The sequence below is a fragment of the Lepus europaeus genome, chromosome 6 (assembly GCF_033115175.1).
Source record: "Lepus europaeus isolate LE1 chromosome 6, mLepTim1.pri, whole genome shotgun sequence".
Classification (NCBI taxonomy): Eukaryota; Metazoa; Chordata; class Mammalia; order Lagomorpha; family Leporidae; genus Lepus; species Lepus europaeus.
In genome coordinates, this window is record NC_084832.1 from 118234519 (window position 1) to 118251518 (window position 17000).

The following is a 17000-nucleotide window of genomic DNA, read 5'->3' on the forward strand; positions in this document are numbered from 1 at the left end:
GGAGAGCACTCAGGCCCATCGGGTGAGGACTACACTTTGTCTTCCAGCAGGCCTTTGTGGGGGAAGTGACAGCCTACAGGCAGGGCCAAGGATGGTTAAATGTAATTCCAGGGAGACAAAGCAGGCATCTGGAGTTCCTTTGACTCCGCTGATAGCAGAGACAGCAAACCCCCCAGCAGTAGCCCTCAGCTACCCTAGTCTCTTGGCAGCCTGGGTTATTTTTGAACACAGCTTTCTACATGTTAAAATGAGCATGTCACACAGGATAGAAACATGACAACGTGACAGGACCCTTCCCCAGTGGCTTCCCTGAAATTTGACCTAAAAACTACGAAATGGAAGGGATGGGAAAAACCAGTTATTGATCTGCTTTCTAACTTTGGGCCAGGGACCGGTCTCTCTCCATCTAAACACTCTGAAATTCAGCACACTGCAGGTGTCTCAGAAAGAACTCCGGAATGTCCCCAGAGTAAAACCACCCATCTCTAGGCTGGATAGCCTCCCCTCCCCCCAGGCACGGCTGTGATCAGCGAATTCCGCCTGGCAACCCCTTTAAACCCCATTGAAGCAGCTTTTCAAACCAAGGACGTGTGAGAGAGTTTACCACTAGCACAGCGCCTCTGTAAACAGTTATTTCAGAAGCAGGTACCTCGGTGGGAAAATTGCCTTTATCTGTCAGTTGGATTCCAGAAGTTAAAAAGAAAGGGAAGCACGTATGCCTCTTGGAAAACACGACCAATTTAACTTCTGCAAATGACTTCACAGCTTGGAGCCCAGCAATGCCTATTTCAGATTAAATTGTGCATTAATTAAACGCAAATGATTTCAGCATTCATCACCTTGCATTGCACCTCCCAGAAAAACCAAAACAAATCCTGGGGTTCTGAGCGGAGCGGGCACACACACACACACACATACACACACACGCACACAGCGGATCGGAAGGGCGCAGGCTTTAGGAGGCCGAAGCCCCCACGCGCTTGGCAGCCTGGGCCCCGGCCTGGCGGGCGATGCGTCCCGGCGCGTTGGCAGTAGGCGACCCCCCTCGAATCCCCCCTCTGCTCCGAGCTCCCCGCGGCCCGGGAGGCTCCCGGCGCCTCCAAATGTTTTCCATATTTGTTCAGCCTCCGTAATTCGAATACCAGGGCAGGCTCGGCCCGCCCCGCGCCGCGCTCCAGCGCCCAAGGCGCCGCACACACGCGCCCACCCAGCCACCCGGCCACCAGCCGCCATGGGCAAGGACAGGCAGCCCCGCGGGCAGCAGAGGCAGGGGGACGCCGCCGGGCCCGACGACCCGGGGCCGAAGAAAGGCGCCGGGAGCCGCGGGCAGCGCGGGGAGGAGGAGGCCCGGACGTGCTGCGGCTGCCGCTTCCCGCTGCTGCTCGCGCTGCTGCAGCTGGCCCTGGGCGTCGCCGTGACCGTGGTGGGCTTCCTCATGGCGAGCGTCAGCTCCTCCCTGCTAGTCAGAGCCACTCCATATTGGGCTGGGATCATTGTAAGCATCAAGTCTGTTTTGCCTTAAGCGCGGTTGCCAACCCGGAATGCGAAGCCGCGTGGTCGAGTGGAGACTAACCCAGCTGCATGCGCCCAGCCCCTCTAACTCGCGCCCTGCTCGGTGACCAAGGCGGGGCACACGGCTGCCCCGGGGGGCCTCGCGGCCCTGCTCCCGCCGCTGGAGCTGGCCAGGCCAACCCGAAGGCTGCTGCTCAGGGCCAGACGCAGCGTCCATAACCAAGCGGCTTCACTCTGGCCTTGGCCCTCCCCTACCCCCCTGCCTCCACCCTTGTCCCTAAATAAGTAGCCCAAAGTGCAGGAAGTTCATCTGGCACAGGCAGGCTGGGGAGAGAAACGCCTGGACTTGGAGTTGCTACATCGGGCGGTGTTCAGTTTATTTGTTTGAACAGAGACTCCATTAGTAGGTTTTAGGAAATCATGTTCTAAGGCAGGAAATGGGAACGCAGGGAGTACAGCCTTAATCCACAGTGAGAAAGCCCAGTGCGCTGGCCACGGCAAAAGTCAGCCTGGGACCCAGCTAAGGGATGCACTGTTCCCAGCCAAACAGGGCCCGCTTGTTAGGAGTGTAGACACAGGTACACACCGTGCTCCGTTAAATGAATGTCTGAGTGTCAACTGGGTGCCATTATTGAACGCCTACTGTGTGCCTGCCCAGCTAGATGGTTTACATGTGGTGTTTCTCTTGACCACATCGTCCTTATGTTGTTCTCGTTGGCATCTCTCAAGATGGAGCCAGGACAGAGTCACCCAGGACCAGGAGTTGCGAAGCATTCGGCCAGGTTGAGTCCTTTGCACACCAAAGGCCACTTGCATTTTCCTCCTTGAGGCACCTGACCGCCACGTGGGGTTTGTAATTTTCAGGGGACCTCGTATCACAGGGCGGCAGCTTACTAAACTCTTTCCCGTGCGTGGCTTTGTTTGACCCGTGAAACACTTGTCACTTCTTGGGCTGAGGGAAGCGAACGGGGAGAGACCCCATGACATCACTGCCGTTTCTGACCACAGCACCGGGACCGTGTGTGACCACCCTCAGAATGATCGCGTATCAGGGACAGATGGTAAAGGCACCTGATAAATATACATGGAGGCAGGGATTTCTCATTAAGAGTATTTGCCTTCGCAGAGTCTGGCGGAGTAATTTAAAACTTTTAATTTGTGTACTAAGAATGCCGTTGAAATTACTGTGATTGGAGTTTTCTCAATCAAGTGAATTTAAAAATAGCAGTTCAGGGAGATACGCTGGATCCTTGAGTGGCCTCAGCGACTGTCACCTTACCCGGAGGGAAACGCGTCTGTCTGTCCAGGCAAAGCGAATTAAAGGGACGAGCAATGGCAAGGAATTCCCTATTCTTTGCTTCTTTCAGCTTTACATGGCCCAGTATCAAAGAAGCAGATCCGATGGGGAGAAAACTGGCTTTTAGTAGCTGAGGCACGAACGTAGAAACTGCACCACTCTGAAATGTCCTGAGCCCAGTCTGCTGTGGGATATGACGTCGGTCATTGCTCCCGGAGCGTGACCCCAAGGGGATGACGTGGAGCCAGGCTCTGGCCCTTCTGGTTTGCTTTGTTGGAATCCAGGCCTCATTGGAAGCCTGCTCCTAGTGTGTAGCCCGGTGATAGCTATCTTCTTGCTCCTTCTTTCAGCAGGGAATCTGGTGGAGCAGAGCAGGTGGCAGAGATGCCCCAAGACCAGCGAGCAGGGTGTCTAGAAGCCAGGCCCGAGCTGAGGCAACGTGTCACCACGCCACACAGACACGGTGCTTGTCCTCGCCGTGCTGTGTGTGGCTGCTCTCCGGGGGGCCCGTCCAAGCTCTTGGGGGAAGGTGCGAGACAGTGAGGCTACTGGAGAGGTGCAGATGTGTGCTGGCTGTCCCTGGTGTGCAGCGCGGCCATTTGTGTCGAACAGTTCCTTCACCTCTCTGGGTTTTCCTTTCTTCACTGCTATCAGAGTGGCTGTAATAATGCCAACCTCTTAGAGTTGGCCTGAGGATTAAATAAGCGAATACAAGAATTCTGAACAACATTGGCTGAGGTGAGCATTCGTAAGTTAGCTCTTCTTATTAACTCTTGGTGAGACAGCCACTGGTAGAAGTGGCTCTGTTTCATTCAGCCTTTCAGAACAAGATTTAATTGAAAGGCAGAGAGAGAGAGAGAGAGAGAGAGAGAGAGCAAGCTCCCAGCCACTGGTTCACTCCCCAAATGCCTGCAATGGCCAGGGCTGGGTCAAGCTGAAGCCAAGAGCCAGGAACTCCATCTGTGTCTCACACATACGTGGCAGGGACCCAACCACGTATACCGTCATCTGCTGCCTTCCAGGGTACTCATTAGTAGAAAGCTAGAGTTGGGAACAGAGCTGAGACTTGAACCCAGGCCTTCTGATAAGGGATTTGAGTGTTCCAAGTGGCATCCTAACCACTGTACTAAATACCTGCTCAGTACAGTCATTTTTAACTCTGTAAAGTTTCCATAACAGATCTATATTTAATTTTATTTATTTAATGTTATTTGAAAACTAAAGAGAGAGAGGGGGAGAGAAAGAGAAAGAGAGAGAGAGAGATCCATTCACTGATTCACTCCCAAATGAAGCCAGGAACCAGGAGCTCCATCCGGGTCTCTGACTTGGGTGGCAGAGAACCAAGTACTTGAGTCATCACCTCCTAGCTTCCGGAATGGGCATTAGCAGGAAGCTGGAGTCAGTAGTGGAGCTGGGACTGAACCCCAGGCACTCGAATATGGAGTGCCCATGTCCCAAAGGGCAGTCGCTTAACCCACTGCCCCACACTGCTTTGCCTCTTCTGCACCACTTTGAATCCTGAAGCTGCCATCAGTTTGTCCATCTCACCTTTCTCTATTTCTAGCCAAATGATCACTTGCAATCTCAGTGATGTTAGACTAGTCCAGCGCTTTCTGCATCTCTCTGGAGGTTTATTAAAAAGGAACTCAAAGCAGAGAGGCTCACCTTCCCTCAGTAATACACCGGGATTCTGGGCTGGTATATCCTGTGGGGAATACTGGAAAAGTTTTCATTGTTCAGTAAACTCACTAGACCTAAGTACAGGTTCATCCGTGGGGCTGAAGGACAGTCAAAGCCACACACAGAGAGCAGGCTGGATTCAGACTGACGCACACACCCACCTGTGGCTTCACATGCCTCCCTCGGCCGTGGCTCTGTGTGCTGGCTGGCTCTTTGCAGCTGTCATCACCTCATTTCACAAGGGTGGCTAGCCCACTGACTTGGGATTTGGGGAAGCTGGTTAAACAGTGCACTCTCTTCACCGACTTTTGTTGACCTGTGCCTGGGTGATGTGATGAATATTCATTCAGGGGACAAAGGCTAAAGAAGCCCTTGGAGATGTAGCATTGGATATTAAGTCCAGTGGCATCTGCGGAAAACACATTGGTTATTTCTTGTCTACTCATAAATACGACTCTGCTTGCCCTTAGAGAGGTGACTGAAGTCTTTTATTTCAGTTACAGAATAGTCTGATAAAGGAAAAGAAACTCTCTTCCCCAAATCCTTTATAGATGGTTTGATGGGTGGAGGTCCTACCATAACGACAATGCAAAGTGATACAGGATCTTTGAGGATGAACTTGGCAAGGTGCAGGAAATCCTAAGAAACATAGATTTGTTTTGCATTTTCTTCTTTTTCTTGAGTGGCTGGGTCAGATAGGATTCAGATTTGCTCATCACTTTGGAATCCTTACTGGTGAAATAAAGACTGTGTATGGATGGAAGGAACCTACGACCCTGAGGGTTTTTCCCCATTTCCTTCCCAGATGAACAAAGCTTTGGTTTAGGTGAAGCATTGTGTGTTTGAACTTGGACTTGTTTGCTGCCACTCAGTACCGTTTGTTGAGGTTGCCTGCCACGCTAGGCATTGGTCTAAAAATAATGATTCATGTACACTTATAGGAGATGTCCAGATGAGGATGGACACGTTCCCTTATCATATCTGACAGTCATGAATACTTCCAATCAGAAAATTTAACCTGCACAAATATTTTTAAAGCCCATTTACCTTTCATTTTTTATTTCTTTGGTATCCGAGCTCTGAAGTCAATCTCAGAGCAGCTCTCCCATCTCCAGTGGGGATGTTTAGTCATCACTGCCCTCTTGGCCTCTGTAGGGAACATTTCCATGGAAAGTGGGACTTTGTTTGCCTTATTGTGCTTTTGAACTTTCTCCACTCTGTCTGCACGGGTCCCATATCCCATCTACCAGAATAAGAGCCTTGAAGAAATACCACATTGATAACATTAGAAAGTTTAAAACAAGGTCTTAAAAGAAAGAGATGCATGGTTCCTTTATTTAATGTCATTGGTAGAACTCATCACATTAATCTGGAATGATTAAAAGTCCTGTCAGATATTTCAATAACAGTTTTCATATGGTAACTCCCCCTAAGGAATTTAACATTCAGATTTTAAATGTTTAAGTCAACTTAATTGTATGCTTATTGATTTTAAAACAGAATACAGCACAGAATACAGTATGCATATGACAAATAGCATGCAAGGAATAGTTAGGGTCAATATCCATATTTTTTTTGGTAGAGAAGCACATAATAGTTTGGCTAAATCATTTGATCATGGTTATGAAGAGAACTGGGGGCCGGCGCCGTGGCTCAATAGGCTAATCCTCCGCCTTGCAGCGCCAGCACACCGGGTCCTAGTCCCGGTCGGGGCGCCGGATTCTGTCCCGGTTGCCTCTCTTCCAGGCCAGCTCTCTGCTGTGGCCCGGGAGTGCAGTGGAGGATGGCCCAGGTGCCAAGATAAGCACCTGGCTCCTGCCATCGGATCAGCACGGTGCATCGGCCGCAGCGCACCAGCCGCGGTGGCCATTGGAGGGTGAACCAACGGCAAAGGAAGACCTTTCTCTCTCTCTCTCTCTCACTGTCCACTCTGCCTGTCAAAAATAAATAAAATAAAATAAAATAAATAAATAAGAGAACTGGGAAGAGAGAAAAATTTGGCAATGGGCTCTTGGATAGAACCTTCAACAAGTGGAAGCTAGAAGTACTGATAATTTTCTATGCAGATGTATCAATGTTTGAGAAATGTGATGTGCAGTTATCTTGTTAAGAGTATATATAGTGCATAGTAATATGAGGAATCTTGAGGAAGTTTATGGAAAATATATATGGAAAAACTATGCCTGAATTTCAGAATTTTTTTGCACCAAGATAAACCTAACTTCTAAGTCCATTTTCCCACAAAATTTTTCAATACTCTTGCACGATGTCCCCTTTCAGTTTGGTCCGAGAAAATGGGTGTTTTCTAGACTTTGTTTTGGTCTTAGCCTTGTGCGTGACATTGCTGTGCAGGCTGCTGTTTAATTAGATCCGCTCACTTGTGTGGCCCTGAAGGGTTTGCATTAACATTAAAAGGTGCACCCAAGACAAAGCGGGGGAGTTCAGCCTGTGCGTTTCTGTGTGCCTGTGGGCCAGGGAGAGAATCTTGCCATTAAATTTTAATTAGGTAGCATCTCACTGCCAAACTCACTGCGTTTTTAGGGCTTACATCCTGGAAAACTAAAAAAGTGCTGGTCAGAATCCAGGGCTGGATGGGACCGTGGGCTATCAGACTCCAGCCTTGTCCTTACCACTCGCTGCGAGTGTTTGGAACTAGGTTTTATGACGAGTTCATGAGCTGCTGCTGAAGTTCTTTAAACAGCCGTTAGGAATGGGACTCATGGCCTAAACGGTACGACAGCCTACTTCAGAGGCACACCCTCTTTCAGAAGGCTGGGGTGCAGCCTCACATCTGCATGTATTGAGATACAGACTTGGCAGGAGCAGCCGTCAGATGCCTGAGTGAGGCAGCCGGCTCAATTGCCTTGGTTAATTTTAAAATTCATATGTGTGCACCTACACATATGGCATTCACTCAAATCCGTGTTTCTTTCTGTCTTAGTCCGTTCAGGCTGCCACAATGAAATACCATAGACTGGGTGGTTTGAGCAACCGACACGTTTTCTTACCGTTCCGGAGGCTGGGAGGCCAGTGTAAGAGCATGGCCGGGGTCTCATGTGCTGTGTCTCATGTGGCCTTTTCTCTCTCCGTGCAGGTGCAGGAAGGGAAGAGTTCTCTCTCTCTCTTCTTCTTTGAACAAAGCCACCAGTCCTATTGGATCAGATCCTTGCCTTCAAGACCTTGTTTAACCCAAATTACCTTCTAAAAACTGCCTACAAACATAGCCACTTTGGGGATAGGGCTTCCACATAAGAGTTTGGGGTGCACACGGTTCAGGCCATAGCACTCTTGGTGAGGTCTATACATTGTACAGCCACATCCGGGATTCCTCGGCTCATTTCACAGATAATTCATGAAAGCCCCGGAGCGTTCTTGGAATAGCCAGACTTCCGAATGGGTGCCGTAATGGCCTGAGCCACAGAGCCGACACGTGGTGCTAGGACTGGTGCTGGGCTCTGAGCTCACAGCAGCACTGACAGATTGGGAGGAAGTCGCTTTCATTGCATTTCCAGAGTGCTGCCTTTGTCAAATGCCTGCAGAAGCACGGTCAAGTAGACCTGGCGACCGATCCGAATACACCTCTAAAGAGAGCTTGTGCAGCTCACGTGCCACAGTCGTTCCTTGAGGCTTTCGAGCCACCTTTCCTGCTCCAGAGTGTAACTGAGGGTCAAGAAGTGGCGGAGTGCCACCTCTGTTGGTTCTCTAGGGGCACTGCTGGAGGCTGCCCATACTGTCGGCAGCTAGCGGAGCCCGCTGTCCCACGAGGGGCAGTGCCCTCACCATGGGGGTTTCTGGGCCTCTCCGCTGTGCATGTCTGTTTCTGCTGCGCTGCGACAAGTGAGATAGATGCTCAGTTCTGTGCAACAAGTCGGGGTACGACCATGGGGCGTCCCCACCGGGGGCCCTACTCCTTGATACTTAGTTCTCGGCCCAGCTGTACCCCCGCGGTGGTTCCCCGCTCAGACCATGTCAGGGCTTCTCCGAGGGTTCTCTTTGTCCAGCTTATGCGTTCCTTTTTTATTTTTTTCTAAGAGTTATTATTTGGGAGGCAGAGTTACAGACAGAGGGATAGACAGACACAGAGATTTTCCATCTGCTGGTTCACTCCCCAGATGGCCCCAACAGCCAGAGCTGAGCCAGACTGGAGCCAGGAGCCAGGTGCTTCTTCCACATCTCCCATGTGGGTGCAAGGGCCCAAACATTTGGGCCATCTTCCACTGCTTTCCCAGACCATAATTAGACAGCTGGATCTGAAGTAGAGCAGCTGGGACTGGAACCGGCACCCATATGGGCTGCTGGTGCTGCAGGTGGAGGCTTAACCTACCACTGCTACAGTGCTGGCCCCAAGCTTAGGCATTCCTAACTGGGTTCTGCATTCCCTCTCCACAGGGCCACGTGAGACAGACTAGCCTTTCAGAAGGACTGGTCCAATCTCAGACCCAAAATGGAGAGCTGGCAAAAGGCGTGGCTAGTGTCAAGCTCCAGCATCAGCCTGCAGCCCCTTCCTGGCGCCCTCCTGAGCATCCCAGTGCTATGTTTCCTGGGGCCTGGCAATGGACCAGAAAGTACCCAGACCACCGAAGGCAAAGGCTTTGCTCACAGATGCGGTTCCGGGGGCCTTACTCCCGTCCCTGCGTGTCTGAGCCGTTCTCTCCTGGCTGGGAGGGGCAGGGAGGAGCCCTGAGAACACTCTCTTCGTGGTATCCCCCCACCCTCTACACTTGTGTTTAAAGTGTTTGGCTCAGCACTCACTAAAGGAGCCATTTAGAGGCCCTTTTAAGATAAAGTATCAAGACCTGGTTCTTGGATGGGAAGTAAGGACAGCAGAGAAGAAGAGGGGAGTTGCTAATGTGTTCACTGGATCTTGACTAGGGAGAGTTTTAGCTTTATTATTACTAGGTGGTGGTGGGGAGGGGGGCCAATAACACTCGCCTGCAGTCGGAGTATCAGGTGTGGCGGTATCTCAGGCCATTGGGACAGGCTGGGCCTCACCTGCCTGGCGGGGCCAGGAAAGCCACGCAGGAGGCCTGTTCCAAGGGGGCCGAGAGCATTCCCTCTGCAACCTTCCTAGTGGCAGGTGAGGGAGCAGCAAGTAGGGTGCTTGTGCCTACCTTAGGGGGACAGTGGGGACACCCAAGCCAGTGCACTGTGCCACCTGGTTCTGCAGGTGGGCGCAGATTGGAATAAAGGGAGCAGAACTCTTCAGACCTTGGAGTTCCCAAGGGCCCTCTCCCCAGCCCTCTTCTCAAAGGGCTAGACCCAGCAGACTGCCTTCGTCCTGGGGATGCCTGCTGCGAGGTTTCACTCTCTGTGCAGGGCTCCGAGCCCACCTGTCCTTTGACACATGGCCCTGGAGTGTGTTCTAGAACCCTCAGTAAATCACTGTCCCTCCGGCCCCAAATCGAGTGCGCCGCGAACATTTCCAGCGCGAGACCTCCCCTCTCCCTCCCTCGCTGCCCGGCTGCCGTCCTCACACTCACATCACAAAAAGCTCAGTGTCTCGACAAACCATGTTGCCATGGCAGGCCAGGGGCAGCGGGGATGGCTGGGGCTGCCCGGGGGCGCTGCCCTCCTCCTCGTGGCAAGAACACAAGACTTCACGTTTGTGCTCCCCGGTAGCCTGTCGGATTTTTAAAAGTTACTCCCAATGACAGAAACCACTTGGCAATAATTTTTAAAGGGTTGAACAAGGTGGTTCTCTCGCTGCCACTGCTGTTCTGGTGGTGAGGGATGGCATTTATTTTGATTTACTGCACAATTTCTATTGGCTGTGCTGTTCAACATATTGCTATTGATTGCCCCATCGCGCATATATGAGCCCAGGGGGGAGTCAACGTAGAGTCTTTTCTGCAGTCATTTGTTAAGTGGGACTTAATTTGAGAACCTATTTATTACACCTGAATAGTGTAGACCGGACTCTGAGGAGACCATCGGCGGGGTTTTACAAAGGAAAACAAATCAAGTACAAGTTGCTATTTCTTGCCCACACAGGTGACAGCTCCTCCCACCACCACCACCACCTGCACCCTCTTGTGGATTCATAAGAAATGCTCAAACATATTTCTTTCTCTTACCTTTGGAAGTGGGTACTTCTGCAAAACGTAGAACTTGCTGGTGATTCGCGTCTGGTAATCCCTACAAGAGTGAGCCAGCTGGTTGATAAGCAACACAGCAGGGGCCTATCAAAGAGAGTGCTTTCCAATCAGAAACTTCTGGTTAGCCACTCTCCCTCTGTGTTCGCAGACCCCAGGCCCGGTGCCCACCTGCAGCCTAGTGTCTGGAGGAGGAGACTCATGTACTACAATCGCAATGTAGTTGGAAAAACCAAGTGCCTCGGTGGAGCTTGACAACACGCAGGGGTGGCACAGAGAGGGTGGGATGAACTCTGCCTGGGAGGATCAGAAAAGGCAAGGGGCTGGGTGTTTGACCTGGTGGTTAAGATGCTGGTTAACAGTGCCTGGGTTCACGCCCAGTTCAGGCTCCTGGACTCCAGCTTCCTAATGCAGACCCAGGGATGTGTCAGGTGATTCCTGGGCTCCTGCCACCCACATGGGCCCTGGCTCAGTTCTGGCTGTAGCAGGCACCTGCAGAGTGAACCAGCAGATGAGAGTGATGTGTATCATGTATTTGTCTATCATCTACCTATCTAAGTAATAATAATAATGAAAAATTTTTTTACAATTATAATTTTGCATTAGATATTCAAAGTTTCTCTAAGGCATCATCCTAGAAGTTGAACTATTAGTTCATAAGATATAGGCATCTAACTAGATATTGCCATATCACTATCACACATCCATGGTTGTACTAATTTATACTTCTACCAATACTAAGCAGGTTTTTTTAACCTATCTTATTTGTGTGCAGTAGCATCTTTTTCATTCACATTTTTCTGATTACTATTGGAATAGAATATATTTTATGTTGATTGGCATTTTATTTTGTTTTCCGTCATTGACTTAGTAAAAAATTTCTATGGGTTGTTTCTTAATGATCTGTAGGGCTTGTTACTTTTGTTAATTTTCTTGGTGTCATGTCTTTTGGTTATGCTTCTTTGTTATGAAAAAAGCTAATTGTAATAATTTATACTTATCAGTTCTTTTTTTTATGGTATTGCTTCCATTTTTATTTATTTTAAAGAAGTTCCTTCAAGGTCAAAAAGCTATTCTATTTTGTTTTTTTAAAATGTTAAAGATTTGCTTCTTTGTATTTATATCTCTAAGCCATCTACTGAGTGTGTACAATGGGAAGTGGGGTCTATATTTTTTCTCATTGTTCCAGCACCATTTAGTGCTTTACGCATCTTTTCCACACTGATATACGGATTTATCATCTAAGTTTCCATGTTAGATTGAAATTGTGCTTCTTGTTAGTCTCATTATTTTGTGTCTCCCTGTGCCAATACCACATTGTCTAAATTAAAATAACACTGGAATGCATCTTGTTAGAAATATGTCAGGAGAAGCAGTCTTTTTCTTCAAAACTGTCTTGGTGATCTTAGCCATTTTCTCTTCCATATAAAAGCAGTCTTCAAAAATTTCATAGAATATGCCTTCTATGAAAAAACTATGCATGGATCTCAAATTTTTTTTGCAGTAAACTGATCCTTTAATTTTACTTTTCCCAGGACTCTCTGAAGTACCCCCTGTATACTTTATAATCGGCTTTTCAAGTTCCCCAAAAAATACTCCTGGCATTTTCATGGAATTTATACCTTCTATACATGAGCAAAGAAGATCTTAGCACTTATTTTAGTATTTTGGTACTCTGATGCCTTTATCTTTTGATTATCGACTTCGACTTCATTACTTAGTGCTTAGTTCATTTTTCATCATATCCATTCTTTGATATTTGATGAGATTTACTTTGTGGCTACTGTTTTTTTTAAAGACTTGCTTATTTGAAAGGCAGAGATACATAGAGAGAGAGAGAGAGGGAGAGAAAAAGATCTTCCATCTGAGGTTTGCTCCCCAAATGGCTTCAACAGTCAGAGCTGAGCCAGACTGAAGCCAGGAGCCAGGAGCCAGGAGCTTCTTCCCGTTCTCCCACATGGGTGCAGGGGCCCAAGCACTTGGGCCATCCTCTGCTGCTTTCCCAAGCACATTAGCAGGGAGCTAGGTTGAAGTGTAGCAGGCGGAACATGAACCCCTGCCCATATGGGATGCTGGCATCACAGGCAGCAGCTTAATCGGTTAAGACACAATGCCAGCCCCCAGCTACTTCTTTTTTAAATTCCATATATGCTTGAAAAAATGTTGGTTTTCTCATTTCGGGGCTTAGGGTTCTATATGAAATTTTAAAATGAACTTGTTAGTCATGTTTAATCTTCTACATCTTACTGATTTTTTTTTTTTTTGGACTAGATCTATAGGTTACTGAGAAATGTACCTCCTTAAATTTCTCTAAATCATGTAGATTTATTTATTTCTCCTTATAACTCTCATTTTAATTTTTTAGTGTACTTAATAGCTACATAAAATGTAATATAAAACATTCCTCTAGTCCTAGGTTGACAGCTGTTTTTTTTTTTTTTCTAACTTGTTTGAAAATGTGATTCCACTGTCTTTGGACTTCAATTATTGCTGTTTAAAAGTCTGCTCACCATCTCCTTGTTCCTTCATAGATAACATACTCTTTGTGTCTGATGGCTTTTAAGATTTTCTTCTTGTTTTTGGTGCCTGGTAGCTTAACTATAATGTGTCTTAATGCTCACTCTGTTTTTGTTTATACCACCAGAGGCTTGTCATGGTTCCTTTATCTGAGATTTTTGTGTCTCTCCTCAATTCTAAAAAGCCTTCAACCATTTCCACACCCCCTCCCCCCAAAAAACATCATCTCTCCCTTGTAGTCCCTTTGTCTGGAGCTCCTATCAGCTGGGTACTTAGAACCTGCATGTTCTATCTTCCTGTTCTAGTCCATTTTGTGTTGCCACCACAGAATATGTGAGCAGCGTCCTTTATAAAGAAAAGAGGCTTAGTGGCTCACAGTTCTGCCGATTGCACAGCATGGCACCGGCATCTGCTGGGCTCTGGTGAGGGCCTCCTGGTGGTGCACATCACAATGGCTGGAGCATAAGCAGCGCTTGTAGACGAGGGAAACAGGTGAGCAGGCACAGCCCAGTGCAGAAGCGGGAGAGTGGGTCACAGTGAGCAAGACATATCCAGAGCAGGTGGCAGCCTTCCTAACAACAGCCCCCTCTTGGGACGTCCCTTGAAAGTGAGAATGCACTCCCCCGAGAAGAGCATGACCCCAAGTGTTGGCCTTCACCAGGAAATCAATTCCTCACATGTTTGCCAATTTTGGTTCCTGAGTTCATCTCCCAAGAAGCTTTATGTGTGACAATCCTGTGTGGCCAATTTCAGGATGTAGCCCTTCCAAATGGTTTTATCTTGCCTTGTCTCCCAATGGCATCATAGGCCTAGAGCCAGTTTCTTACCCTAACCTATTTATTATGGAAAATTTCAAGCAGACAAAGTAGATAAAATTATATAATGAGCCTCTGTGTTCCCATCACCCGGTCTCAATAATTATTAACTCATGGCCAGTCTCGTCTCACATGTATGTTCTTTTGCTTCCTCCTCACCCGCACACCACACATGGGCTGTTTGGATATACATCCCAGACTTGTAGGCATTTCTTCCTGAAGTCTTCGACTATGACATTCCAACGATGAAGATTATCAAGTAACCAAAACAGCAGTATCACATCTAGCAAGTTAAATTCTCAATAGGATCAAGTCAGTGTTCAACTATCCATAATTAACTCATGAATATTTCTTCAGTTTGTCAAAACCACTCTCCCAATAGAATCTGTACATTTCAATTCATTCATATATTTATGTTTATCTTATCGGCAAATCTGGCCTTTCTCTGTTCTTTCTATTCCCTTTTTCTCTCCCTACCCCTTTTATAATTTGTTTGCTCAGATAAAGCCTTTTTTTTTCACAATCACTTTCATTTTACCTCCTGCTAATGAGTTCCAGGACTGTGCACGCAATAGGAAAACTTCAAAACCCCTGCGCTATCAGCTGAGACAGAACAGCTTTCTTGATGGTTCATTATTTTCTAGTCCTGTAAGGCTACAGCCATTTAACGGGCCACCTTTATGCCAAAGTATGGGTCCCACCTCTTTCCCTGGAGATGCTCGGGGCATGCACTGTTGACCCACGTGGCTATTATTAAAACCAAACCCTTCTGTTGCTGAGTCTGCCCAGCGCTCTTCCCTCCTCTCTTTGGTTTTTGCCCTGGTCAGTTTCTTTTATTTTCTTGCTAGCTCTGATATTAATATAAAGGATATTTGCTACATTTTTTATCCAGCATTTAGAGAACTTAATAGGGAGAGCGTTTTCATATGATGTAGTCTTTTATATAATGCAGAAATAGAATCTCTTGATGCTTTTAAAAATCTTTTTTATAGATCAACGTGCAAGTTTCTTAACCTCCCTGAACCACAATTTTTCATAAAACAGAGCAATACCTTTTGCTTATTGAATTGTTTTGGGAAATAAATGAGATAATGTCTACAAAGTAAGTAAAAGGTACCACTTGCGGCTGGCAGGGTTTGACGAATGAGCGTGACTGGGTTCAAGAAGGTTGAAGAGGGGGGAGTGCCGTCCCGGTAGATAAGGAAGAAGGGCCTTGTAGGGCAAAGGGCTAAGTCATGTCCTACACCTGTAGCCCTGTTTTCCTCCATAACCAGCTTCATAGCATCACAATTCTGTTGTTTGCCTTTTTCAGCCTTTTGAGGTTGGAACTGCACAAATTCCCAGCAGTGCCTGCACAATCTGAATTCTATCCTAGATACAAAGCAGTGTTATCATATTGAAATGAAACCCAAACCATCGGGATCTACTTGGAGCCCTGGGTGAACAGTCACACACTGGGACGGCTGTCAGATTTCCCGTCTCAGTTTTCCCTGAGTTGATGAAATGTCCAGCTGTGGGATTCATTGATTTAAAATGAGGAGCTCTTTGCAATCATTTTCAAGCAGGTTTTCGGAGCTCATGCATCGTGGTAACGTGGTGCTGACACGTCTCTCACAGATCCTCCTGGCGGCTCCAGCCTCCCTTTGGAAGGGACATCAAGGAAAGCACACTGTATCCGCAGGATTTGGGGGGGATTCACACTCCTTGCATCCAGCTGCTGGGCACAAGTTCCAGCTCATGTTTATCAGCTCCCCAAGGTGCTGTTCTAATATCTATAAAGCAACATCTGAGACACAGGGGAACATCTGCAAAGCACACTGTGTGCTAGGGAACAGAGCACACACTGAACAAGCACATTCTTCTTCCCACTCTTCCTGGGCTTGTACAACAGAGCTGGTGAAACGACACCGCAGTGCAAATTACAATGCAGCACCGGTGGGAAAGAAACTGGAGAGAGAGAAAATCCGCGTTCTGGGACAGTTCCAAATCGGGATGAAACCCACCACTTTGGACTAGAAAGGATGTATCCAACCATACAAAGACTTGAGCCTGGTCCATAAGTACTCCTTAGGACATGTAGGTCTTTACCAAGCTTTTCTCATGATGCAGCAGGTGAATCCTCTCTCATGGCTGGCAATTGCATGAGAAACAATTTCCTTTACAATCACCTTGGGGATTCTTAGCAACGCTTTTACAATTTATTTTCCAGGGAGATCAAGATTTCGCAAGGTTGTAGGTGAGGATAAGCCTGCTTTAGTGTTTCAATTTAATTAACTAGCACATTCATCATTTTTTTTTGAATTTGCATGTCTTTGCATACTCATGTATGAAGATGCTTTTATAGCAATAGCATTTCAGAAACAGACCTGTCAGGTATCAACTTCTCAGCCAAAAGGACTATTTTACGATAAAGGAGCAAGAGAAAGATGGAGCAGATGTTACAGATGGGCTCAATTTAAGTGTGACTGAGCAAGCGTCTTTTTTCCTTACACCTTGAGGAAATACTTTCTCATGATAGAGTTTATCACCCAGAATGGTCTTCTCTCTCAGAAATTTGGACCTAAATCTCTAATATTTACTTCTTTAAAAAAAACCCTCACGATTCATCCTTATAAAGAAATATTTTTAGAAAAAAATGCTAATTGTTTCCCCCAAGTCCCAAAAAAGATATGGAAATTAATTAGTGAGGATGTTGAAGCCAAAGCCTTCATGCACAAGCAGAACTTAGTGCTTCCATAAGAGAGGGTCTCTGGCTAGAACTTTCCATTGGCAAATTTCACTCTCATGAAAAAATTTAACAAGAGTAAAACCAGTGACGCTCTGGGGGTATAGGTTGCTAAGGCAAATGGAAAGACACGGAGTATCTTCCTGATAGATCACAGGCCAAATAAAACATTCCTCAGCGGAAGTTCCCAGCTCCAAAAAGTTGTTTGTAGCTATAGTTTTGTTCATAGTGGAGAAGAAGCTACTAGCGAGAGCTTGATTTTACAGAACCGAGATTATCATTAGTGCTCCGAGTTTTAACATCTGTACATTCGCACTCAATGGCAACTTGTGACAATGATCCCCGCATCTGGCTCAACCCTG

At 47.3% G+C, this 17000-nt stretch overlaps 1 protein-coding gene across 1 annotated transcript in view; it reads left to right on the plus strand.

The window, feature by feature from the left end:
* The first annotated feature begins 1188 nt into the window (after positions 1-1188).
* SSPN (sarcospan) overlaps positions 1189-17000 on the plus strand; it is a 35716-nt gene continuing 19904 nt past the window's right edge. The window contains exon 1 of the mRNA XM_062194961.1: positions 1189-1495. Within this exon, the coding sequence (XP_062050945.1) occupies positions 1232-1495 (264 nt within the window). The 5' untranslated portion in view covers positions 1189-1231. The remainder of the gene's footprint in view (positions 1496-17000) is intronic.